General features: G+C 37.1%; 1 protein-coding gene across 3 annotated transcripts in view; it reads left to right on the top strand.

Annotated features, from left to right (window-relative positions):
• The window catches only part of OSBPL9 (oxysterol binding protein like 9), a 161,409-nt gene that overhangs the window by 72,665 nt on the left and 61,398 nt on the right, over positions 1-27,346 (top strand). For all 3 annotated transcript variants that reach the window (XM_045548041.1, XM_045548042.1, XM_045548045.1), the window contains one exon: positions 6,055-6,131. In XM_045548041.1, the coding sequence (XP_045403997.1) occupies positions 6,055-6,131 (77 nt within the window). The remainder of the gene's footprint in view (positions 1-6,054; positions 6,132-27,346) is intronic.

The raw sequence follows: 27,346 nt of genomic DNA, 5'->3' as shown, positions 1-27,346 counted from the left end.
GTGCTACTTAAGAGATAACTAAAAAGCAGTAGCTTTGTGGGGCGTCAAGGTGGCTTAGAGCAGTGTTTTCCAACTGTGGATACCAATCCATTAGTGCATTGTGAATTCTATTTAGTGGGCCAAATCAGCATTTAAAAAAAATGAGATACAACAGAAAATATCAATGTGTATGTCATGTAGTAAGAACAGGCATTATTTTGTGAAACGAATGTTCCAGTTTTATATGTGTGTGTGTATGTCCACATACATGTGTATATGTATGTGTGAACTGAGTCATGCTATATAAAATGTATTCCTTATTGTAAGTCACAAAATTTGGAACACACTGGCTTAGAAGATAGAAAGCAAGCTTGACAATGTAATGTATAGAAGTGGTAGATGCTGGAGAAGCAATCAATTCTAGAGATAAACTGAATGTATAAATAACATAAAAAGAGGGAAGAAGAGTTATTTGGGTAAAATACTATAGTACTCAAAGTTGTTTTAGCAGATTCATTAAATGTGGCCATTTTTAGTAGGGATTCACTCAGTATAGTTTTAATTTTGGTTTTTATTTTTAATTATTATGACCACATAATAGTTGTATATCTTTATAGGGTACATGTGATGTTTTGATATAAACATACACTGTATATTAGTCAAATCAGAGTAACTGGAGTGTCCATTAGCTCAAGCATTTATTATTTCTTTGTGTTAGGAACATTCCAATTCCACTATTTTAGTTATTTTAAAGTATACCCTAACTTAGTTTTTTTTTTTTTTTTTTTTTGAGACACAGTCTTGCTCTGTTGCCTGGGCTAGAGTGCCGTGGCATTAACCTAGCTCACAGGAACCTCAAACTCCCGGCTTAAGCAGTCCTCCTACCTGAGCCTTGCAAGTACCTGGGACTACAGGCATGCACCACCACAGCTGGCTAATTTTTCTACTTTTAGTAGAGACAGGGATCTCACTCTTGCTCAGGCTGGTCTCGAACACCTGACCTCAAGTGATCCTCCCACCTCAGCTTCCCAGAGTGCTAGGATTACAGGTGTGAGCCACCACTCCAGGCTAGATTCTTTTTTTTTTTTTGTAAGTCACGCATGAGGTAAAATTTATTGAGGGGAGCACAAGATAGGATTATAGAGCAAGAGCAAGATACATACGCCACAGATGACACCTGGACCTCTTACGTTAGCAAAAGAGACCTTGGTTATGGTCTGGGTCTTGTTTTATAGTGTCTGGATAGGACCTCCCCGTGGTTCAGATGTCATCATGGGATAACTTATTATTGATTACAGTGACTTCGTTGTGCTATCAAATATTGTTCATTCTAGCTAACTGTCTAACTATATTTTTGCACCCATCAACCATCCCCATTTTATCCCTCCCTCTCCACTACCCAGTGTAGCTTTAATTTTACTCCTAGAGAGCTGCCTCTGCAGATGGTTTGTGAATTGTTTATATCATTACTGTATTTTCATTTTCATATGAACAATTTGTTGTGATTAATAACTGGACATCTCCTTGGTGTTTCATACACATAAAAATATTTTTCCTATTAGATCCAGTAGGGTAGAGGTTTGTTTACTGACACACAGGAGAGAATGGGAGACAGCAGGCTAAATTAGTCAGAATAATAGAATCTTGAATTTTCAGCTAGAAGGGATAATGTAGTACAAGCTTCCAATTTTAAGGTGCAAAATGAATATTTAGATGATTTAAGTGGCTTGCTAAGGTTAACACTAGAAAAAAGTAGCAAAGCATGGGCTACATCTTCTGATGCTTAGTCCTATTCTCATATAGTAATTTGCCCTTTGTCTTTGCTTATTCTGTTCTCTTTACCTGGAATGCCCCCCCTTTTCTCCACATCCCCACCCCGTACACCTTTGCTTCTAATTTCTACTCAGTCTTTAAAATTCAGTTCTAATCTCCTTGTCTCAGAAGCCTTCCCTGTCTACAAACATATCATTATTTTATTTTATTTTATTTTTAGAGACGTTCTCACTCTGTTGCCCAGGCTGGAGTGCAGTGGCACAATCATAGTTCACTGGAGCCTCAAACTCCTGGCCTCAATCCATCCTCCCAAAGTGCTGGGATTACAGGCATGAGCCACCCCACCTGGGCTCATTATTTTGATGCTGAAATTGTCCTCAGTTTGGCCAGTGGAATCCCATTTAAGCTGACTTCTGTGTCTTTTTGACATGCCCCTATCATTTTTTGAGTATTCCTTACTTTCTGGCACAAGAAGATATTCCAGATTCATTTTGTACCTTTCCTGTTCTAGTTCTGGAATCACCCATTTTTCCAGGGAGCACTGGATTCTTTTGATGAAGGATGTTTTCTAGTGTATCCATGTCCATATTTATTTCCATATATATATATATAACCATGAATTCATACTGATACCTCCAATTGTAGTCTAATGTCACAGAAATCATTCTGGTTTTCTCCCTTACCATATTTGTAACTCCATTTTCCAACTATGAGAAACTCTTTATCTTTGTTATATTTACTTGTTTGATCAATACTTCTATATATAATTATTTTACAATCATCCACGTGCCTTTGTAAATGGCACCCTCACTCCACTCAGCTTTGGACGACTTGTGCCAGACTGACTCCATTCGCTGCAGTGTGGACACCCTCCTCACTTTCCTTGGGCTCAGACTCCCCGTGTTGGACTTTCCCATTATATAGTATCTGGGCTTTGATGCCCCATACTAGGTTGTCCCTTCACCCCTCTTCGCCCTGCTCAGGCTCTGATACCCTGAACTGGATCTTTTACTCATTTGATACAATACTTTTAACTAAACTGTAGAACTCATTTGAATTTTCCCTCTAATGTCCCTTTTCTATTCCAGGATTCAACCCAGGATTTCACATTGCATTTAGTTGTGACAATTCCTTATTCTTTTCTTGTCTTTCATGACCTTGACATTTTTGATGAGTATTGGTTAGTTATTTTGTAGAATGTCTCTCATTTTGGATTTATCTGATATTTTCTCATGATTAGATTGAGATTATGTATTTTTGGCAAGAATATCACAGAAATGATGCTGTTTCCTTATCAGTGAATTGTATTGGGGGGTATATGATGTCAATTAATCTTACTACTGATGATGTTAACCTTGGTCACTTGATTAAGGTACTGTGTGCCAGATTTCTCCATTGTAAAATTACTTTTTTTGTTTATAATTGATAAATATCTTTGGGGAGACACTTTTAGATTATACTAATTACCTGTTTCTCCTCAGTTTTGCCTGCTGATTTTAGCCATTCACTATCAGTGGATCTTGCCTCTAGCAATTATTACTGTAGTATTGGTGTAATGGTGATTTTTGATTTTTCTTATTCCCTCTACATTTTTTTTTAAGAGATAAGATCTTGCTCTGTTGCCCAGGCTGGAGTGCAGTGGCCTGATGATAGCTCACTGTAGCCTCAAACTCGTGGGCTTAAACGATCCTGCCTCAGCCTCCCGAGTAGCTGGGGCTATGCTCGCACTGCACCACACCTAGCTAATCTTTAAATTTTTTGTAGAGATGGGATCTTGCTATGTCACCCAGGCTGGTCTGAAACTCCTAACCTCAAGCAATCTTCCCGCCTCAGCCTTCCAAAGTGCTGGGATTACAGGTGTGATCCACCATGCCCAGCCTTCTACACTTACTAATCATAATTCTTCTGAAGGAAGAGATATCCTTTCTCCCCTATTTATGTACTTATTCAAGTATTCTTTATATATCTGTATTCAATTCATGGATATTTATTATATTCTGTGGTCTATAGTCCAATACTTTCTGAATTTATTTTTTGGTTTTGTTTTCATATTTCTGTCTTATTTCTTATTTCTCAAAATTCTTTGAGCTTTAACCATTAGAGCTCCTTCAGTTTGGCTCCTGTGCCTTTTTGACACGCCCCCATTCTTTTTCAAGCACTTCCTGTATCTGTATACCTACCTACTTACCTGTCCTATCTACCTATCTATTATCTATCTAAAATCATGAGTTCATACTGATACCTCTAATTCCAGTCTAATACCACAAGGTTTATTCTAGACTTCTTCCTTTTCTTATTTGTAAATTTTTTCTTTGACAGTTGAGAAATGTGGTTCTCATTATCTATAATGTAGTCACTTGTTTGTAGTTATAGAATTGCTAAACTACACTCCTATGAAAACCAGATTTGCTAACTAGAGTATAATATTTGTATACAGCTTTTTCCTTTCCTTTCCCTTTCCCCTTCCCCTTTTCCCTCCCCTCCCCTCCTTTCCCCTCCTTCCCTTTCCCTCTTTTCCTTTTTCCTTTCCTTTCTTTTCTGCCTTTCATTATGTAGTCCAAATACTGTTTTTCAAAGTTACTTCGTGTCTTCATCGGTTTGGGCTGCTATAACAAATTACCAGAGATTGGATAGCTTAATTAGCAAACATTGATTTCTCACAGTTCTGGAGGCTGGAAAGTTTGAGATCAGGGTGCCAGCATGGTCAAGTTATGATGAAGGCCCTCTTACAGGTTGCAGACATTCCACATCTCCTTGTCCTTGTATCCTCACAGCTTGTTAAGAGAGCAAGAGAGCTCTCTGGAGTCCCTAATCCCATTCAAGAGGGTTCCTATATCTTGAAAACAGATTTTTTTCTGTTTCTTTTTTTCTGTTTTTACTGGGATGTGCTTAACTGTGTTTTTCTTTGATTTACCATGCTTGGGATTCCTAGAGCTTCTGATATCTGTGGCTTAATGTCTTTCATAATTTTGGGAAATTCTCAGCCAGATAGTGCTTCTGTTCCATTCTTTCTTTTTGTCTTCCTCTGGTATTCTAATCACACGCATGTTATACTTTTTCACCGTGTTGGCTTACACTTTCTTCAGCATTTTCTATCCCTTTGTCTCACTGTCTTTCATTCTGATTAGTTTCTTCTAACCTCTCTTCCAGTTCTGTAATTGTCTCTTGAGTTGTATTTACTCTGTTGTTAGATTCATCTATTGAATTCTTAATTTTGATTATTAAATTTTTCAATTTTAGAATTTATATTTGATTATTTTATAAATCTAAATGAAAAGCAAACAAAAGAAAAAAGGAAAAATCTGTATCATTTATAAAATAATCTGGAGCCCCAGTTTATCTGTTTATATTGTCTTTTTGTTCTCATTAGTGTGCAGTTTTTTCCTCCAAAAGTGTCTGTGCTTATGTGTACTTGATTGTCTTTGCCTTTGCACTAGACATTGTATTTGAAAAATTGTTTATAGAAATTTAATTTAGAAGCTAAGATGGTATCATCTTACAGAAAAGATTTTCATTTGCTTTGGCTAGCTAGATGCCTGGACTCACTGATAATCTGGGGTCATTTTAATCCATTTCAGGCATCAAGATTTAAGATTTTTCTGGGCCACCTATATGACCAAGTAATAGTTTCAATTCTGGTTTATCCTTAATCCCAAAGTGAAGCCGTTTGGGGTCCCAATCAAAACATGACCTATTTACCAGAGCTCCCGTTGTTGATAGGCCCAGGTTTCTACCTTTTGGCCTAAAAAGGCTTATTGTTATTTAAATAGACTTTATTTTTTAGAGCAGTTTTAGTTTCACAGCAAAATTGAGCAGAAAGTAGAGTTCTCATATACCCCCTGCTCACATGCTGACAAAGCTTTTAAGTGCATTGTCCAGTCTACAGCTCCTGCCCTGGATTTTACAAAGTCTCTGGGGGAAAAGTGGCCCTAAATACAAGGCTTATGTTCTAGATTTTTGTCTTCTCCCACATGTTGGCCTGGCAATTCTTTCTACTTTGTTGGTTTCTGATGCCTTCAACCAGTTGTTTTTTAATAATCAGACCAGCTTTTCTAGTTGTTCTCGGTGGGAAATTTGGTCTGAACTGTGTAGCTTGCTATTATTGAACATAATATTCCCTTTGTTATAAATTGTTGCAAGTAGGTTTGCAAATCTGGAAAGGATAGATCAAGCTGAACTTACTAAGGAAATGGCACAATTAAAAACCTTTTCTGTTACTATCACAGTTTTAAAATTATACTTTCAAACATAGAGGTATATTGTAGAAAGTAAACTTTTAATTTTTATAATCTTTTATTCCAGCACGTGATGCTGATGAGCGAGAAAAGTGGATCCATGCCTTAGAAGAAACAATTCTTCGACATACTCTCCAGCTTCAAGTAAGAGTCTTTACGTGGCTTCTGGATAGTTCATTAGTTTTTTTGTGTGTTTGTTTTCTGATTTTTAAAAAATAATTGTGATATGATGTAATGAGAACTTTTAATTTCTCAGTTGCTTTTTCTTGCTTTTATAGTGTTATATAGTAAAGTTATAGTCGTTTATTTTCTTGTGCTTTCTGTATGGCAAAATACTGATTTTTGTGTAGAAATAAGACAGTTCAAGGCAATGTTGAAAGTAAAATGCTGTTAAAATGTGCCAGATTCATTTTTTTAAATTTGGTATCTATAGTTGGTTATTGTTGTGTAAATAGTTGGTTCTTTCATGATTCAAGAATGTTTAGGATTAAAAGCAGACATGAAATTGTGCTACTTGAAGTTGAATCTTTTTATGAGACAAGCTGAATCTGGGATCACAAATTGCCTCTGACCCTTATAAGACAGTTTATTTTCAAATAAATTTATTTTGCAATACTGCAAAAAAATCATGCCTGATACTAGATAAGTGCTAAGAAGTTAACCTCATTTTCTTGTTATGGGATTTGGATATTACCACATGTGTCAGTTAGTACTCTTTGGGATGGTAGTGAAAGAAAACTCAGTCCAAACTGGTTGAAAAAAAAGTAAATCTGGCTTAGATGTATTTCGAAGTAGGCATGAGATCACGAGGACTCAGATCCCCCATCTCTGTTTCTAGGTTCCAGTTCTTTTGGGTTGGTTTCATTTTCAGATAGGTTCTACCTTTGTGGTGGTGTGATGGCTACAGCAATTTCAGCCTCTCATATTTTGTTCTGGACCTTAACAGGATTGACAGGATTAGTGTTGATCGCTTTAGTTTCAGTCATGTGTCCAGTCCTGACCAATCACAATTTTACAGTCATGTGCTTCACCCTGGAGCTGGGATGTTACTGGCTTCACCAGAACAACATAGCTGATAATGTAGAAAGTGTGTTCACCCTACCTCACCCCACCACAAGCAAAATCAGAATAGGGAAAAAAAGATGCTAGGTAACAAAAAACAGCTAATATCTACTCCACCACACTGAAGATAATTTTCTATGTTTATTCTCCAATTAAAATGCTTATATTTGTGACATACAGAAGATTTTGTTTTGAATATTTTCATTTAGAAGATTGAATTGTAGAAAATGGATGTTTTATAACCTTTTCTTTCTACCTATCTTTGTCCTACACCAGGCATTGGCTTGATTAGATGGGGTGGTGTAGGGCATCCTAGGTCTTATTAGATGTTGGACTATCACTTGAAAGTGTTCAAGTAGAGGCTTAAAAAACATTATTCGAGAATGTGGTTATTAAGGGACTATAAAAAATGAATATGGAATTGAAATAGATTTTCAAGTTACTTATGAGCTATGCTTTTTAAAAGTAACTTCATAATTTCTGTAGGTTTGTTTTTAATTTAGGCAGCTTCATAAATGACTACAGCATCATTTCAGCAAATTTGTGATCCTGTAAGAAGACAACAAGTGTTTTAAAACTCACATTAGACGAATGTGGCAGATGAGATCCCTCCCTCCCATGGTTGGTTAGACTGACATTCAAGTCTCTTTGTAATCTATTTTCACATGTCCTTCTGGACATTTCTGCCACTATATAAACCTTCTATTAGTGTTGTTACTTACTTGCTTTCCTCCGAACACATTTTTTTCATTTCTGTCCTCCACACTCTTGTGTGTGATGTTCTCTCTCTCTCTGAAATGTTCTTCTGCTCTTTTCTTCAAAGCCTAATTCAGGACTGACCTCTTCTATCAAGCGTCCCCTGTTTAGCCCCTCCTTCTCCCACCCCCCCTCCAGGTTCAAAATAATCTCTTCCCTTGGAATACTATAGTCATTGCACAATTCACAAAGCCCTTACCATATTCTTCTTATTTATCTTTTAAAGTATAGATAGCTCTCACCTCCTCAGATAGGATGTAAACTCCTTAAGTTCAGGTACTAATTTAATCCAGTTTTGGAATTTTTGAGCTTTTGCTAAGAAGAGAGCTTGCATGTCTTTGGGAATAATAGACAACTTTAAGAAGTCTTAGACTTCTGATAGCTTTGATATTTAAAATACATATAATACAGAAGAGTCCTTTTTTTTGCCCTAAACTTAATGCATGCGGAGGACAGGACACTTAGAAATACGGAGTTAAATGCTCATGTGACTGGCAAAAGATTCTCTTCCCAGAGGTAATGAAGTGTGGTAAAGAACTTCACTCTGGAGCTAGAATGTCTGGCTTTGTATCCTGGTGCCACCATTAACATTCAACTTACTGTCTCTGAGTTTTGGTGTCCTTATCTATAAAATGAGGATAATAAAAGTACCTACTTCCTAGAGTTGTTTTGGTGATTAAGTAAGTTAAATGAAAACTGGTTGAAATAATGCCTAGCTATAGTAAGAACCTGATAAATGTTAGTTGCCATTGTAATAACTACTGCTACCGTTCCCTCTCCTAGTGCCTGGTATTCAAATAGTGCTCAGTAAATGTTAGTTAAATGAAGAAATAATTAAAGGAATCAGTGAGCAAACAGTTGATGTCTAGATTGCTTTCTCATTGCTGTTTATTCAATATTTGGAGATGTATAAAATACTACCTATTAGGCACTGTGGGGTGGGTACTCATGGAGTTGTCTTCCAAAAGAATGTGAGAGAGGAGATTCAGTGATGGCAGCAGCCTACTTTTTAAATATATCCTAGTATCTATTTTGATTTATCACGAAAATCTTAGAAGATATGCATTTTTGTCCCCAGTTTATAGATGAGGAAGCTTCTACTACATAGCACGGCCTCCTTTTTCCATTGAACTTTATCACTACTCCAGCCATTAAATTATACTGCACTAGCTTTGTCATTACTAAGAGCTGTGCCATTTCCAAGATATTAAATTAAATTAAGAAGTGTTTTCTCTTTGACAAGAATTTTCTTTACCTTCACCTCCTTCTACCATTTTACTTCTGGACCTTTCTTCTCTCGTTTTGGTCTGAGCTCTACTTCTCCATTTTTCATTTCCGTTTAGTACCTTTCTAGTTTTGTTTATCTCATTCCCCAGTGTAGACCTTGTGGCTGCTGCTTTTTTTTTTTTTGAGAAAGAGTCTCGCTCTGTTGCCAGGGCTAGAGTGTTGTGGCGTCAGCCTAGCTCACAGCAACCTCAAACTCCTGGGCTCAAGGGATCCTCCTGCTTCTACCTCCCGAGTAGCTGAGACTACAGCTGTGTGCCAACATGCCTGGCGAATTTTTTCTATTTTTAGTTGTCCGGCTAATTTGTTTCTATTTTTAGTAGAGAAGGGAGTATTCCTAAATTCATTCTTGAGGCCTGTATCACCAATATCAAAACCAAAGACACAATAAAAAAAGAAAACTATAGGCCAATATCTCTGATGAACATAGATGCAAAGGTCCTCAACAAAATACTAGCAAACCAATAGATGGTTTACATCCCTGGGATGAATACCACTTGACGTGATGAATAATCTTTTTAATGTGGTGTTGAATTTGGTTTGCTAGTATTTTGTTGAGGACCTTTGCATCTATGTTCATAACAGATATTGGCCTATAGTTTTCTTTTTTTATTGTGTCTTTGGTTTTGATATTGGTGATACAGGCCTCATAGAATGAATTTAGGAATACTCCCTTCTCCTTGATTTGTTTTTTAGTTTAAGTAAGATTGGTATTAATTCTTCTTTGAATGCTTGGAAGAATTAAGCAGTGAAGCCATCAGGTCTTGAACTTTTCTTTGATAGGAGACTTTTTATTATTGTTTCTATCTCATTACTTGCTAATAGTTTATTCAAGTTTTGGATTTCTTCCTGGTTCAGTCTTGGTAGGTTGTATGTGTCTTAAGAATTTATCCATTTCTTCTAGGTTTTCCAGTTTATTGGCATATAGTTGATCATAGCAGTCTCTAATGATCCTTTGGATTTCTGCAGCATCAGTTGTAATGTCTCCTTTTTGATCTCTGATTTTATTTATTTGGGTCTTCTCTCTTTTATTCTTAGTCTGGCTAAAGGTGTGTCAATTTTGTTTATCTTCTTGAAAAACCAACTTTTTGTTTCGTCTTTTGTGGTTTTTTGGTTTTAATTTATTTCTGCTCTGATTGTTATTATTTGTTTTCTTCTAATTTTGGTTTTGTTTTGCTCCTGTTATTCTGGTTCTTTGTGATGTAGTTAGGTTGTTTATTGGATGCTTTCCTAGTTTTCTGATGTAGGTACTTATTGCTATAAACTCTCCTCTTATTACTACAGGTTTTGATATGTTGTGTTTTCATTTTCATTTGTTTTGAGAAATTTTTAAATTTCCTTCATAATCTCTTCATTGACCCACTGGTCATTCAGGAGAATATTGTTTAATTTCCATGTGTTTGTATACTTTCCAGTGTTCCTCTTGTTATTGATTTCTAGTATTATTCTATTGTGGTCAGAGAAATACTTACTATGATTTTAATTTTTTTGAATTTTTAAAACTTGTTTTGTGGCATAACATATAGTCTGTCCTAGAGAATGATCCATGAGGTAAGGAGAAGAATGTGTGTTCTGTAGCTGTTGGATGAAACGTTCTGCAAATACCTATCAGGTCCATTTGATCTACAGTGCAAGTCAGGTCCAATGATTCTCGGTTGATTTTCTGTCTGGATGATCTGTCCAATGCTGAAAGTGAAGTGTGGACGTCTCCAACAATTATTGTTTTGGGGCCTATCTCTTTAGCTCTGATTATATTTCCTTATATATCTGGGTGCTCTAGTGTTGGGTGCATATATATAGAATTGTTATATCCTCTTGCTGAATTGACCCCTTTATCATTATATAATGATCTTCTTTGTCTCTTTACGGTTTTTGTCTTAAAATCTATTTTATCTCATAGAAGTGGAGCAACTCCTGCTCCTTTTTGGTGTCCATTTGCATAGAATATCTTTTTGCATTCATATCTTTATAGGTGTAGTCATAAATTTATAGGTGAAGTGTGTCCCTTGCATATAACATATGTTTGGCTCTTGTTTTTTAATCCATTCAGTCATTCTGTCATTGGAGAGTTTAGTCCGTTTACATTCAATGTTATTGATAGGTAAGGACTTACCACTACCTTGTTGTTACCTGACTTCTGGTTGTTTTGTGGTCCTTTCTTTCTTCCTTCCTGTCTTCCTTTGTTAAAAGTGATTTTCTCTGGTAGTATCTTTTAATTTCTTGCTCCTTATTTTTTGTGTATCTGTTGTAGGTTTTTTGATTTGAGGTTACCATGAGGCTTGCAAAAAACATTTTATAATTACTTTAAGCATAACTGCTTACAAACAGACAAATAAGCAAAGAGAAATCTAACAAATTCTACCCTTTAACTCCTCCTCCCCCACTTTTTAACTTTTTGTTGTTTCTATCCATACCTTTTTTTATACTATCTACCTTTTAAAAAGTTGTTGTAGTTATTTTTGATAGGTTTGTCTTTGAGTCTTCCTACTCAAGATATGTCATTTATGCACTGCACTTACAGCAATAGAGTATTCCATATTTGTGTATTTGTGTTACCAGTTAGTTATATACCTTCAGATGATTTCTTATTGTTCATTAATGTTCTTTTCTTTCAGATTGAAGGACTCCTTTTAGCATTTTTTGTAGGACAGGTCTGGTGTTGATGAAATCCCTCAGCTTTTGTTTGTCTGGGAAAGTCTTTATTTCCCCTTCATGTTTGAAGGATATTTTTGCAGAATATAATATTCTAGGGTTGAAATTTTCGTCATTCGGCACTTTGAATATATCCTGCCACTCTCTCATGCTTTTAAAGTTTCCACTGTGAAGTCTGCTGCCAGATGTATCGGAGCTCCTTTATATGTTTTTTGTTTTATTTTGTTTTTTACCTTCTGGTGACTGAATATTTTTTTCTTTTTTCTTGCTTCCCTTAAGACCTTTTCTTTATCAGTGACCTTCTAGGCTTGATTATGTTAAATGCCTTGATGTAGTCTTGTTTGGGTTAAATCTTAGTGTTTTATGACCTTCTCGTACCAAAATATTGATATCTTTCTCTAGGATTGCAAAGTTCTCTGTTATTATTTCTTTGAATAAACTTTCCACCCCAATCTCTTTCTCTACCTCCTCTTTAAGACCAGTACTCTTAGATTTGCCCTTTTGAGGCTATTTTCTAGATCCTGTAGTTGTGCTTCATTCCTTCTTATTCATTTTTCTTTTTTCTCTTCTGACTGTGTATTTTCTTCTTCTTTTTTTTTTTTTTTGAGACAGAGTCTCATTCTGTTGCCCAGGCTAAAGTGCTGTGCCATCAGCATACCTCACAGTAACCTCCAACTACTGGGCTCAAGTGATCCTCCTATTTCAGCCTTCCAAGGAACTGGGACTACGGGCGCATGCCACCACACCCTGCTAATTTTTCTATTTTTAGTAGAAATGGGATCTCACTCTTCCTCAGGTTGGTCTTGGACTCCTGGGCTCAAGTGATCCTCCGGCCTCGGCCTCCCAGAGTGCTAGGATTACAGGTGTGAGCCTCCACGCCCAACCTATTTCAGTCTCTTTGTTAAATTTCTCTAATAGGCTTCTGAATTCCTTCTCTGTGTTGTCTTGAAGTTCATTGAGCTTCTTCATGTATCTCCATCACACCAGGATTGGTCACTGGTACCTTATTTAGTTTGATGAGGTCATATTTTGTTGGACGTTCTTGATGCTTGTGCATGTTCCTTGATGTCTGAGCATTAAAGAGTTAGGTATTTATTTTAATCTTTGCAGTCTGGGCTTCTTTGAACCTGTCCTTCTTGAGAAGACTTTCCAGATACTCAAACAGATTTGAGTGTTGTGATCTAAGTCTTTGGTTACTGCAGCTATATCTGTATTGGAGGTGCTCCAAGCCCAGTAATGACTCTTGCTGCCTCCTGATGATACTGCCTTGGTGGACTTGGGTAAGATATGGGAGAATTCCCTGGATTGCCAGGCAAAGACTCTCACTGTCTTCCCCCACTCTGTGCTGGGCTGCTGGAGTTGGGGGAGGAGTGATGTGGGCATTCCCTTGTGGCCACCAGTGCCAGGTCATACCTGACGCCAGCCCAGTCTCACTCAAAGCCCATGGTGATTGCTGCCTGGCTACCTCTTATGTTTATTCAAAGCCCAAGGTTTCTTTTTTTAGTCAGCAGGTGGTGAATCCTGCCAGGACTGGGTCCTTCCCTTCAGGGAAACATGCTTCCTTCTGGCCCAGAGTGGGTCCAGGAATGCCTTCTAGGAACTAAGACCTAGACTCGGGGGCTTCAGGAGTCTGCTTGGCACTTTATTTTCCTGTGGCTGAGCTGGTACCCAGGTTGCAACACAAAGTCCTCTGAACTTTTCCCTTTCCTTTTCCCAAGTGGAAAAAGACTCCCTGAGCCACGCTTCCTATAGTTGGGGAGAGCAGGGGACACAGGAACTGGCTTGGCAGCCTCTGATGATGTCTCACTGGGTCATGTGCATCCTAAGTTCACTGGTTCCAAGCCAGTCTAGTCACAGGAATTGCCCAAGGATGGTGGCCTGGCTACCTTAGAAATTTAGTCCAGGCCCCTGGCTCCTTTTTGTTAGCCAGTGGTGGGGCTAGCTGGATCTCCCTGGCTGGGCTGATCTAATGCTCCCTCTGTGGGCATTGGCAGAATTCTGCCCTATGCTGTGTTCTCTTGTGCCAGGGTGGCCCTGGGCTTCATTGCAAAGTCTCACAGTCCTTTCACTCTCTCTCCCCCAGGCACACAGATTCTCTCTCCACTGGGCATGCTGGCATGGCACTGAGGGGGGATGGGGAAGAGGTGGTATAGATAATACAAGACTTTCTTTTCTGCCTTCTTCAGTGCCCCTTTCCTTGATATAATGGTAAAACCAGGTAGTATGGTTGCTCATCTGATTTTTGGTTCTTCTGAAGGTTGTTGAATTTGGTGATCATGTGGAGGGACAATTGCTAGAGGTTTGTTTTTGGCCATCTTGTCCTGCCCTGTCCCCCCCCCCCCCCCACTGCAGGTAATAACTTCTAACCTGCTAGAGCTGGGAGTTCTTTTATAGAATCACTTACATTTCTCCCCTCACTTTGGCTATCTTTACTACCACTCTAGTTTAGGTTTTTGTTACATCTTGCCAGCTCTATTTCTGATACCCTCTTGACTAACATTTCTGAATTTCTCTTCTTCATCTTATAAATAAAAAACCATCATTAATGATCTTAAGGCATCCTTAACTGTGAAAAACCTTTATTGGTTTACATTTGCTTGTAGGATAAAGTAAAACTTGTTATTAGGTAATTTCAGGCTCTCTTTTATTTGACCCTTACTTACCTTTCCATCTCCTGTCCCTACATGTACCTGATACTGTACATAGAAGTCTTTCCTGGTTCCATGCTTATGCTGCTCTCTCCAAGTCCTACAATCCCCAATTCTCGGATACGCCTGTCAGATTTCTTCCAGTCATTCAAGGCCCAGCACATACATTATCTCTCCTTTACATCCATTTCTTATTACTATAATAAAAAGCAGGCTGGGCTCAGTGGCTCATGCCTGTAATCCCATCACTTTAGGAGGCCTAGGTGGGAAAATCGCTTGAGGCCAAGAGTTTGAGACCAGCCTGGATAGCATACCAGACCCCTGTCTCTACAAAAAAACTTAAAAAATTAGCTGATTGTGGTAGCACATACCTGTAGTCCAGCTACTCAGAGGCTGATACAGGAGGATAACTTGATATGAGTTTGAGGTTGCTGTGAGTTATGATTGTGCCACTGCACTGTACACTCTAGCCCAGGCAACAGAGTGAGATCCTGTCTCAAAAAAAAAAAAAAAAAGGCAGTCTCTTATTTTCTTAACCTCTACTGTTCTTTCCACTTTCTTGTAGCCCACATAACATTCCACTCTGTAATAATAATTGTAGCAACTATTAATAACATTTGACTACTTATATGCCACAATTTTGTAGGATTTACATGCATTAGCTCTTGTAATAATACAGTATTATATAACTCATCATCCTTTTGAGATTATAAATTTCATGAGATTAGAGAGAGAAACCATCTTATTGATAGTATTTTTTCCCATGGCACGTGTGCAAAGCCCCAACAGGCACTGTCTAGACTTTTGAATATGATTTGAGAGGCAGCACATTAAAGTAGAAAAGATTTGGAGAGGCAGGCTGACCAGGATTTGGGTCTTGAGTCTGCCCTTGTACTATCTGTATAATCTGGTGTAAGTACTTAATTTCTTTAAAACCTGTTTCCTCATCTTTAGAAGTAGATATAAAATCTCAACAAAGTAGTTGTAGTAAGATAACATATCTGTAATATTATGCCTTGTACATAGAAGGTACTCAACAAACATTAGTTCCATTCTTCCTTCCGTTCTCATTAACTGTTAGTGCATTCGTAGCATTTTTTTCTACCTGTCCCCTTTCCTATCTTTCCTCTATTCCTTCTTTCATCCTGTGGTTCCTGCTTTGCTGTGGATATCAGCAAATTGTAATTTGTATAGTCTAAAGATGGCAGAAGACAATTAAAACCTCTGTCCTTTCAACTCCTATAGAGGTTGAATTTCTAATAGTCATTCTAAACTTGTATGTTAGTTTGTGGTATCTTTTCATCTTTACGTCCAGCCTAATTAGGAAGCACCTTGAAGGTGGGAGGCCAGAGGGGCTGCTGTGCTTCTTAAATCCCCTCCCTTTAAGCTGTAAGAGGTGTGCAGTAGATACTTGATGACACTGATTAATGGAAGGGAACCTTTCAGATTCTTTATTTACCCTAATAAGCTTTAATACAAACTAAATGCTGAGAGATTGTCAAGCAAGGGAGTGATTACTGGAAGAATGTTACATCCCTTAGGCTTTTTAGTATCTTATATTGTGCAAGATATGATGAATTACAGCAGCTTGCCTGGGTATCATACAGGTATAAAAATGAGTTTTATAAACTTAAGCAAGTTTGGACTCCTTTTAGAAAAAACTCTTGCAGGCTCTGAATGCCAATGTGAAAGTAAAGGATTATATTATAATGTTTAATGTGGACAAACACAAAGCCAGATATAAATTTCTTAGGTTTAAAATCTTATAGAAGCCAGGCATAATGGCTCAAGCCTATAATTCCAGCACTTTGGGAGGCCGAGGCAGGAGGATAGCTTGAGGCCAGGAGTTCAAGACCATCCTGGGCAATACAGCAAGACTCTGTCTCTACCAAAAAAAAAAAAAAAAAACCCACATTGACTGCCATACTAGAAAACAAGTTTTTTTTTCCCTTAGGGCACGGTGTTTTATTACAAAGATAGAATAAAAACCTCAAAAACAAAAGGGTCCTTTCTAATTTAAATAAAATTTTATTTTTTAATTTTCTGTGTGTAATATGCAATTTGAAAAATAGTTCTCAGGTCTCCCAAGGTGAAGAGACATGTGAGTTACATATGCTTCACAAGGCCCTGGGCCCAAAACTAGCATGAATTAAATATAACTCACATGGCAGTTAATATGTTAAGCAGGCATAGTGGCTTGCACTTGAAGTCCCAGCTACTCAGGAGGCTGAGGTAGGATCCCTTGAGCCCAGGAGTTTGAGGTTGCAGTGAGCTTTGGTGATGCCACTGCACTCTAGTCTGGGCCACAGAATGAGACCCTGCCTCTAAAGAAAAATAAACAAACAAACAAACAAACAAACAAATAAAGTCTTAAACCATACATGTGAAAGAATTAAATGCAAACATAACACAAAGCGATAAAATCTAAATTATCATTAATTTAATATGATGAACAATATTGTCTTGCTAAAAGTGGGTCTCTGCTTACAATGTGAAAATGGTGCTGACTATTAGGGTACAGATTCTTTTTAAATTTGGCATGTATACACTATTGTGTGCAATATCATGACTCTATCATCTTGCTACTTTTCCCTATTGTAACCTACTAGGAAATCCCCACTTGTACAGTACATGCCATGGGATCATTTGGGCTTTACTTCATGTAGATATGTCATTTACATGATCAGTGTCACTTTTGTGACAAATAGTACATGGTGCCAAATTGACTATAAATATAAGCATGGGCAATGAAATAACTTGGTAGCACTTGGTTTTTAGGTTGTTACTGAGCTGATTTAGTGTGTGGTTATACTTATTTTTATAGGTTGTCAGAAATGAAAACATGAAACGTTGTGGAGACTTAGATCCCAGTTTGAAGATGCTCATGTAGATGTTTGAGTGGTATTAGACCTTTAATTTTTTTAGTGTTATGCTATAAATGAGTTTATATGTAAAAAATTTAAACTAAATGGCTTCTGTGATTATTCTTTGGGCAAGAAATTGGGCTTTAATTGTCCTCATAGTTTTTGTAGGCTACTGTAGACTGTATCTTCAGTGGTTATCAAATTGGAATTTCATTGCTACTGTCCTATAATTTCATAATTTTGGGGCCTCACTGCCTTTGATCTCAAGCCCCAAGAGAGAAAGGACGTGATACCTTATATGGGAATATGGCTGGGGGGAACAGAGAGGTCCGGTGCAAACCTTACCAGAAATACCACTGAATCTGTGGATAAAACATCATTATAGAGAACGGAGATGTGGTGGACCTGCGGATTATTACTGAGGCTAGAAATACAACAGAGCCATGTAAAGCCTTTTTTTCAAAAGAAGATACTCAGGTATGATAATTACATGTCTGGCCAACCTTTGTTATAGGCAAACACAATTTAGTATTTAAGGTACAATTTAGGAGAGTAGCTGAAAAGTTAATCTTTAGATGCTCACCGCCTAGGGGATGGACACACATGAAGCTCTGATTTGGAGGGGAGAGGGAGGGGCAATGGCAATATATGTAACCTAAACTTTTGTTCCCCCATAATATACTGAAATAAAAAAATAATAAAGAAAAAAAGATATAATAAAAAAAGTTAATCTTTAGTATTGAGATGCCTTGATTGCACCTTCATTAACTGTAATGGCTTGTGTCTAACTGGGTAACTAAGACTAATAGAAATCTTTCGAGTGTTTTTCTTGATTGTGTTAACCCACTTTGCTGAAGATTAGCTTTTTGAGCATACTTTTCAATATGTAAAGATCTGTTTACTTCAACTGTATTGTTTCCCTGGACTCATTAGATTTTATTTGTATCACGTAGAAAAATAGGTGTGTTTTTTCTCCCTTGAAGCCCTTTGTTTCCCAAAGAAATGATTACAATATAGGTGTGTCACGTCTTCCACAGGTAGGTGGTATGGAGAAGTAGCCAGGTTACTGGGGTTTCCTGTAACAAAGGAAGATTCCCTTAAGGGCTGTTGCCAGTGTCCTTGCTATTACTGAGGGCAGATGAATTTCTGGCTCCTAAATTAGAATTTAGGATTCTGTGATTCATTTTTCTTATGAATTGTGTTGTACTAGTGATGGCTTATTTATCTTGAACTCTTGGGAAACAACTAAGAACAGATGGTCCATATTTTTAAATACCTAAAGATTATTCATTTAACTGCTAGAAATTTATTTTAACTGTGTATTTTTATGGAAATCTTATGTTTTTCTGCCTTTTCTTAATAAAAATAAAGTTTCAAAACATTTTAAATAGTGCATGCTCAATTCAGAACATATAGAGCTTACGGAAAAGTTATTTATTTGATAAATATTTATTGAGCACTTACTATATTTCATTCACTGTACTAGTTGTAGAAGAGATAACTGAATAAAGCTATACATAGACCTTGTCTTTATGGAGCTGAGTTTAGTATAAAGAAGAAAATAAAAATCATAATGAGGATTGAATTTTTTAAAAACTGTGATAAAATAATGATAAAAGTAACACAAGGTTCTAAAAAATTTTAAGCTGTGTAGAAGTAAGTAAAATTAAGTAATAGTTTTTCCCACATACGTTTTTTTGGAGAGAAACATGTATTTCTCATTTATTAACTTCCTAATCCTGATGTCAAATTATAGTGTATAAAAGATGGAACATTTAAAATGAATGGTAATTAGACAATACAAAGCATTTTCACTCATCTTGTGGCAAGGAGCTGTGCATTTCTAATCAAATTTGGCAACTCGATGTTTTCAATGAAATCTATGAGTTGTTTCAGAATAAAGTTAAGTGATACAGAATGTTACTTGTAAAGATCAGGGCAGTAGTGCCTGTATAATATCATTTTGAAAATTAAATGGTACTAAAAGGCTCATTAAAAAAACAAAAAATTGTGGGGCTAGGCATGGTGGCTTATGCCCGTAATCCTAGCACTTTGGGAGGCCGAGGTGGGAGCATCACTTGAGCCCAGGAGTTTGAGACCAGCCTGAGCAACACAGACTCCCATCTCTACAAAAAACAGAAAAAATTTGTTAGGCATGGCGGTGTGTGCCTGTAGTCCCAGCTACTTGGGAGGCTGAGGCAGGATTGCTTGAGCCTAGGCATTTGAGGTTGTGGTGAGCTATGACAATGCCACTACCCTCTAGCCCAGGCAGCAGAGTGAGACCCTGTTTCAAAAAGAAGAAAGAGAGAAAGGGAGAGGGAGAGAAGGAAAAGAAAAAGAAAGAAAAACCTTGGCTTCCTGTCTCTCCACTTTCTCTGTTCTGCCTTCCAGACTAGGCATTTTTAACTTTTTAAAGCAGTTTATTGTGTTGTTTTCATACCACAGTACCTGACATTTCATTCATTCAATAGACATTTATTAAGTACCCAATACATGCCAGTCCCTATGTGAGGAGATGCTAAAGATATAGTGGTCAACAAGACATGGTGAAATTGTGTAGAGGATGTTCATTTCTATCCTTGAACGAAATATTTCTTTCTATTGGGTAATGCATTGAAAGTTGCAAACAGTTAACAAACTTTTGGAACATGTGGTGTCTTTGATCATAAGAAAGGGACTGCTTTTATCATATGCCAAGTTGTGTGTTTATTCCATCTGGCCAAAGTTTCTACATTGAAAATTTATTGGCTGACTTTAGTGTTGAGACTTCTCAGACCCTGTCAGGCAAAATAGTGACTATCCTGACAGTTGTCTTTTAATGTTATTTGATTTAGTCATTTGGCCTGAGTTGCTAGGCAAATACCTAGCGAAAATATGATTTGACTTCAGACAAACAAACAATTTTTTAGAGTAGTTTTAGGTTCACAGCAAAATTAAGCAGAAGGTACAGAGATTTTTCCTATACCCCATGCCCACACACGTCTGGCCTCCCCTGTTATCAGCATCCCCTACCAGAGTGGTACATTTGTTACAATTAATGAACCTACAGTGACACGTCATTATCACCCAAAGTCCATAGTTTACATTAGAGTTCACTTGTGGTGTTGTCTATGGGTTTGGACAAATTTATAGTAACATTTATCCACCATTATAATATCATACATAGTGGTTTCACTACACTAAAAATTCAATGTGCTCCACCTATTCATCCTTTCCTCCCCGGTAATCCTTGACAGACACTGAACTTTTTAACATCTCCATAGTTTTGCCCTTTCCATAATGTCATATAGTTTGTCATCACGTAGTATTAAATATGCAGACTTTTCAGATGGGCTTCTTTCACTTAGTAATATGCATTTAAGTTTCCTCTTTATGGCTTGATAGCTCATTTCTTTTTAGTGCTAAGTAATATTCTGTTGTCTGGATATACCACAGTTTATCCATTCACCTACCAGAAGACATGTTGGTCACTTCCAAGTTTTGGCAATTATGAATGAAGTTGCTATAAACATTGTGTGCAGGTGTTCATGTGGACATAATGTTTTCAACTCCTTTGGGTAAACATAATACCAAGGAGTGCCATTGCTGGATCACATGGTAAGAGTATGTTTAGTTTTGTAAGAAAACACTAAACCACTAAAGTGGCTGTACATTTTCCATTACCATCAGCAATGAATGAGATTTCCTGTTGCTCCACATCCTCTTCAGCATTTGGCGTTGGCAATGTTCTGGATTTTGGCCACTCTATTAGCTGTGTAGGAGTAATTCATTTTAATTTGTATTTCTTTGATGACATATGATGTGGAACACCTTTTTATATGCTTAGTAAGAGCTCTTTGTATAATTTACATAACAATCTGTTATCAGATATGTCTTTTGCAAATATTTCTCCCAGCTTGAGTCTTCTCTTTTTATTCTCTTGATAGGTCATTCACACAGCAGAAAATGAATTTCAGTTTATCAATTCTTTGTTTCGTGGATTATGCCTTTGATGTTGTATCTAGAAAGTGATTGCCAATCCCTAGATTATCTTGATTTTTCTCTGATGTTATCTTCTAGGAGTTTTATAGTTTTGCATTTTACATTTAGGTCTGTGATCCATTTTGAGTTAATTTCTATGAGTGAGTATAAGGTGTGTGTCTAGATTTGTTGTTTTTGCGTGTGAATGTCCAGTTGTCCCAGCAGCATTTGTTGAAAAGATTGTATTTCTCTATTGTCTTTCTTTTGCTTCTTTGTAAAAAATCAGTTGACTATATTTATGTGGGTCTCTTTCTGGGCTGTCTATTCTGTTCCATTGATCTATTTCTCTGTTCTTTCACCAGTACCACACTGTATTGATTATTGTAGCTTTATAATAAGTTTTCAAGCCGGGAAATGTTATTTCTCCAACTTTGTTCTTATCTTTAATATTGTGTTGGATATTCTTGTTCTTTTGCTTCTCCACTTAAACTTTAGTATCAATTTGTTGATAAACACCAAATAACTTGCAGTGATTTCGATTGAGATGGCTTTGATCTGTAGATCAAGCTGGGAAGAACTGACATCTTCATAATATTGAGTCTTCTTATTCTTGAACATGGACTATCTCTCCATTTATTTAGTTCTTTTTAAAGTTCATTTTTCAGAATTTTGTAGTTTTCTTCATATAGACCTGGTACATATTTTGTTAGATTTATATGATTTCAAATTCCATTTATTAATTCCTGGCATATAGGAAAACAGTTGACTTTTGTATATTAACTTTGTATCCTGCAACCTTGTTATAATCACTTATAAGTTCCAGGAATTTTTTTGTCTCTTCTTTTCAATTTTTTACACTGACAATTGTGTCATCTACAAACAAAGACAGTTTTGTTTTTTTTTGAGACAGAGTCTCACTCTGTTGCCCAGGCTAGGGTGCCATGGCGTCAGCCTTGCTCACAGCAACCTCAAACTCCTGGGCTCAAGCAATCCTCCTGCCTCAGCCTCCCGAGTAGCTGGGACTACAGGCATGCACCACCATGCCCGGCTAATTTTTTCTATATATATTTTTAGCTGACCATATAATTTCTTTCTATTTTTAGTAGAGACAGGATCTTGCTCTTGCTTAGGCTGGTCTCAAACTCCTGAGTTCAAACGATCCACCCACCTCGGCCTCCTAGAGTGCTAGGATTATAGGCATGAGCCACCGCACCTGGCCTCCCAACAAAGACAGTTTTATTTCTTACTTCCCAATCATTATAACTTTTATTTTCCTTTCTTATTGCATTAGCTAGAATTTCTAGTAAAAGATTGAAAAGTAGTGGTGAGAGGAAACATCCTTGCCTTGTTCCTGATCTTAATGAGAAAGCTTCTAGTTTCTCACCATTAAGTTTGATATTAGATGTAGGTTTTTTGTAGATATTCTTTATCATGTTGCAGAAGTTCCCCTCTCTTTCTAGTTTACTATTTTTATCAAGAATGGGAGTTAGATTTTGTTAAATTTTTTATGCATCTGTTAATATCATATGATGTTTTTCTTCTTTATCTTGTTGACATGGGGGACTACTACATTAATGGATTTTCAAATATTTGAACCAGCCTTGCATACCTGGGATAAATTCTACTTGATTGTCATGAATAATTCTTTTTATACATTGTTGGATTTGATTTGATAATATTTTGTTGAAGATCTTGGCATCTATATTTATGAAAGATATTGGTCTGTAGTTTTATTTTCTTGTAATGTCTTTCTCTGGTTTTGATATTAGGGTAATGCTATCTTCATAGGATGAGTTGGGAAGTATTCCCTAGCTCCTTCTGTTTTCTGAAAGAGATTATAGACAGTTGGTATAATTTCTTCCTTAAATGTTTGGTGGAGCTCATCAGTGAACCCATCTGGGCCTGGTGCTTTATTATTTATTGATTATTATTATAATTATTGATTCAGCTTCTTTAATAAATATAGGCCTGTTCACATTGCCTTTTTATTCTTTTGTGAATTTTGGCAGATTATGTCTTTCAAAGGAGTAGGCCATTTCATTTAGGATATCAAATTTATGGGTATAGAGTTGTTTATTAATAGTCTGCTATTATCCTTTTAATGTCCACAGGATCTGTAGTGATATCTCCCTTTTTGTTTCTGATATTAATAATTCTTATCTCTTGTCTCTCTCTCTCTTCTCTGTCTCTTATTTTAGAGAGGTCTCACTCTCTTGCCTAGGCTAGAGTGCAATGGTGTGATCATGGCTCACTTCAGCCTTGAACTTTTGGATTCAAGTGATCCTCCTGCCTCAGCTGTCTTAGTAGCTGGGACTACAAGTGTGTGCCACCACACTTAGCTAATTTTGTCTCAATTTTAAAGAGACAGAGTCTCCCAAAGTTGCCAAAGCTGGTCTTGAATTTCTGGCCTTCAGTGATCCTACCACCTTATCCTCCCAAATTGCTGGGATTACAGATGTGAGCCACAGTGCCCACACTCCCCTCCACCTTTTTAAGTTAGCCTGTCCAGAAGCTTATCAATTTTATTGATGTTTTCAAAGAACCAGCTTTTGGTTTTGTTGGTTTTCTGTTGATTTCCTGTTTCTAGTTTCATTGATTTCTGCTCTAATTTGTATCATTTCTTTTCTTTTTCTTTTTTATTAAGAGATGAGGTCTTGGGCCGGGCGCGGTGGCTCACCCCTGTAATCCTAGCACTCTGGGAGGCCGAGGCGGGCGGATCGTTTGAGCTCAGGAGTTCGAGACCAGCCTGAGCAAGAGCGAGACCCCGTCTCTACTAAAAATAGAAAGAAATTATCTGGCCAACTAAAATATATATAGAAAAAATTAGCCTGGCATGGTGGCACATGCCTGTAGTCCCAGCTACCTGGGAGGCTGAGGCAGTAGGATCGCTTAAGCCCAGGAGTTTGAGGTTGCTGTGAGCCAGGCTGACGCCACGGCACTCACTCTAGCCCGGGCAACAAAGCGAGACTGTCTCAAAAAAAAAAAAAAAAAAAAAAAAGGGATGAAGTCTTGGCCGGGTGCCGTGGCTCATGCCTGTAATCCTAGCCCTCTGGGAGGCCGAGGCGGATGGATGGCTCAAGGTCAGGAGTTCGAGACCAGCCTGAGCGAGACCCCATCTCTACTAAAAATAGAAATAAAAATTATCTGGACAACTAAAAATATATATAGAAAAAAAAATTAGCCGGGCATGGTGGCACATGCCTGTAGTCCCAGCTACTCGGGAGGCAGAGGCAGTAGGATCGCTTAAAGCTCAGGAGTTTGAGGTTGCTGTGAGCTAGGCTGACGCCACGGCACTCACTCTAGCCCGGGCAACAAAGTGAGACTGTCTCAAAAATAAAAAAAAATAAAAAAAAAAAAAAGAGATGAGGTCTTGCTAGTTGCCCAGGCTGGAGTACAATGGCTATTCACGGGTGTGATTATAGTGCTTTACAGCTTCAAACTTCTGAGCTCAAGTGATCTTACTACCATAGCCTCCTGAGTAGTTGGGATTGCAGGTATGCACCACTGTGCCCAGCTCCTGTTATTTCTTTTTTTCTGCTTACATTGGTTTTACTCTTCTTTTTCTGGATACTGAAGGTAGAAGATTAGATTATTGATTTTATTTATTTTGTTTTAAAAAATTTTTTGTAGTGATGGGGTCTCGTTGTGTTACTCAGGCTGGTCTTAAACTCTTGGGCTCAAGTGAACCTCTCACCTTGGCCTCCCAAAGTGCTTGGATTATAGGCATGAGCCACTGAACCTCAATAGATGATTGATTTTAGATGCTTCTTTTATAACATATGCATTCTATGCTATAAATTTCTCTCCCTAAGCACTGCTTTCACTATATGCCAAAAATATGAGTTGTGTTTTCATTTTCATTTAGTTGGAAATATTTTAAAATTTCTCTTGGGATTTCTTCTTAGACCCATGTGTTATTTAGAAATGTGTTGTTTTAATCTCCAAATATTTTGGGATTTTTCCAGCTATCTTTCTGTTACTGAATTCTTGTTTAATTAATTCCATTGTGGTCTGAGAGCAGATGGTGTATGATTTCTATTCTTTTAATTTTGTTTAGGTGTGTTTTATGGCCCAGAATGTAGTGCATCTTGGCAAATGGTCCATGTGAACTTGAAAAGAATGTGTAACCTGCTACTGTTGGGTGAAGCAGTTTATAGAAGTCTACTATATTCAGTTGATAGATGGTGGTGTTGAATTCAATGATGTGCTTATCCATTTTCTGCCTGCTGGATATTTCCGTTTCTGATAGATAGGTATTGAAGTCTCCAACTCTAATATTGGACTCATCTATTTCTCCATGCAGTTCTATCAGTTTTTGCCTTACATATTTTGATATTCTACTGTTAAGCGCATACATATTAAGGATGTTATGTCTTCTGGGGAAATTGACCCCTTTATCATAATGTCATGCCTCTCTGTGTCCCTGATAACTTTCCTTTCTGTGAAGTCTGCTTTGTCTGAAATCAATGTAGTACTTACTATCACTTTCCTTTGATTAGTGATGGCATGCTATGTCTTCATTTATTTTTAATCTATTAAAGTTATTAAGTATGAAATGTCTGATTTTCTTAAGTACTTAGTTAGTTGATATCTCTGATGTTTCATTTTGACACTTCCTGTTTTATTTTTATTGTGAAGATACATCCTCATTCTTTCAAATGAATGGTTTGGCTTGTGTTTTTTTAGAGCAATTTTTGCGAAACCATGGGTTAAGTAAAAAATGAGCGTTATTTTCGAATGAGTTCCTTTGTGGAATTGATGCAGCACAGACAGCTCAAAATATCAATGAAGTGTTTGGGAAGGATGTGCCTAATGAACACGCAATACATAGATGGCTTGAGAAGTTCTGTTTGGGTGATTTTAATCTTGGAAATGAACCATGGGGGCAACCTGAGACAAAGGTGGATAATGATGAGCTGAAAGCTGTAGTGGAAGCGAATCCATCTCAATCTATGCATGAATTAGCAGCAAGGTTTGACATTACTTTTGCAACAATATTGGACCGTTTGAAACAAACAGGCAAGGTGAAGATGCTGGATAGATGGGTTCTGCATGAATTAAACAAGCATTAGATTAGAAATCGTCTCAAAGCTTGCCTTTCTTTGCTACCATGACAGAAAGGCAAACCATTTCTATACCATATTGTTACTTGTGATGAAAAATGGATTATTTTTGACAATCGCAAGGGTTTGGCACAATACTTGGATAGAGGTGAAGTGCCAAAACACAGTCTAAAACTGAATATTCATCAAGAAAAGCTAATGATGTCTGTTTGGTGGTCCAGCACTGGTATGATCCACTACAGCTTCATGAAACCTGGTCAATTGATTACAGCCCATGTCTCCTACAACCAGTTGGACGAAATGATGAAGATGCTTGCAATTAAGCAGCCAAGATGGGTTAATAGAGACAGGCCAATCCTGTTGCAAGACAACACATGACCACATATCACACAAACAACGCTGCTCAAACTATAAAAGCTGGACTTGGAAACACTCTGTCACCTGCTGTATTTACCAGACTTTGTACCACTGACTACCACTTTTTCCAGGCTTTGAAAAGCCTGGAAAAATATTCCAGTGCAAAAATATTCACATCAAAACATATTCAATTCTCAACAAGCTGTGGAAAACGCCTTTCATGATTTCCTCGCCACTTGCTCTCTAGGCTTCTTCACTGCTGGCGTAACAAGCTACAGTTAAGATGGCAAAACTGTATTGATAGTTTAGGTACATACTTTGATTAATTGTACTGCTTCTTGTTTGAGATACAATAAACTACACTTTTGATTCGAAATCAGAGAATTCCTACTTAATGACCTAATATGTCTTTATATTTAAAATAGGTTTCTTGTAGACAATGTATGGTTGGGTCTTGTGATTTTGATTCACTCTGATAATTTCTGCCTTCTAATTGGTGCGTTTATACCACTGACGGTCAAAATGATTACTCGTACAATATTTTGTGAGATTTCATTTTCTCCCATTTCTTAGAGTATCAGTTATACTTCGTTTTTTTTCTTCCTTTCTTTTTTTTTTTTTTTTACTTTTTAAAAAAATTGCTTATATTGTTTGCATTATACATTTACAGTTCTTACAAGTACACTTTTTTTTTTTTTTTTTTTGAGACAGAA

This window comes from Lemur catta, chromosome 3 (assembly GCF_020740605.2).
Source record: "Lemur catta isolate mLemCat1 chromosome 3, mLemCat1.pri, whole genome shotgun sequence".
Classification (NCBI taxonomy): Eukaryota; Metazoa; Chordata; class Mammalia; order Primates; family Lemuridae; genus Lemur; species Lemur catta.
Note: the sequence above shows the minus strand (reverse complement) of the source record. Positions and strands in the feature narration are given on the sequence as shown.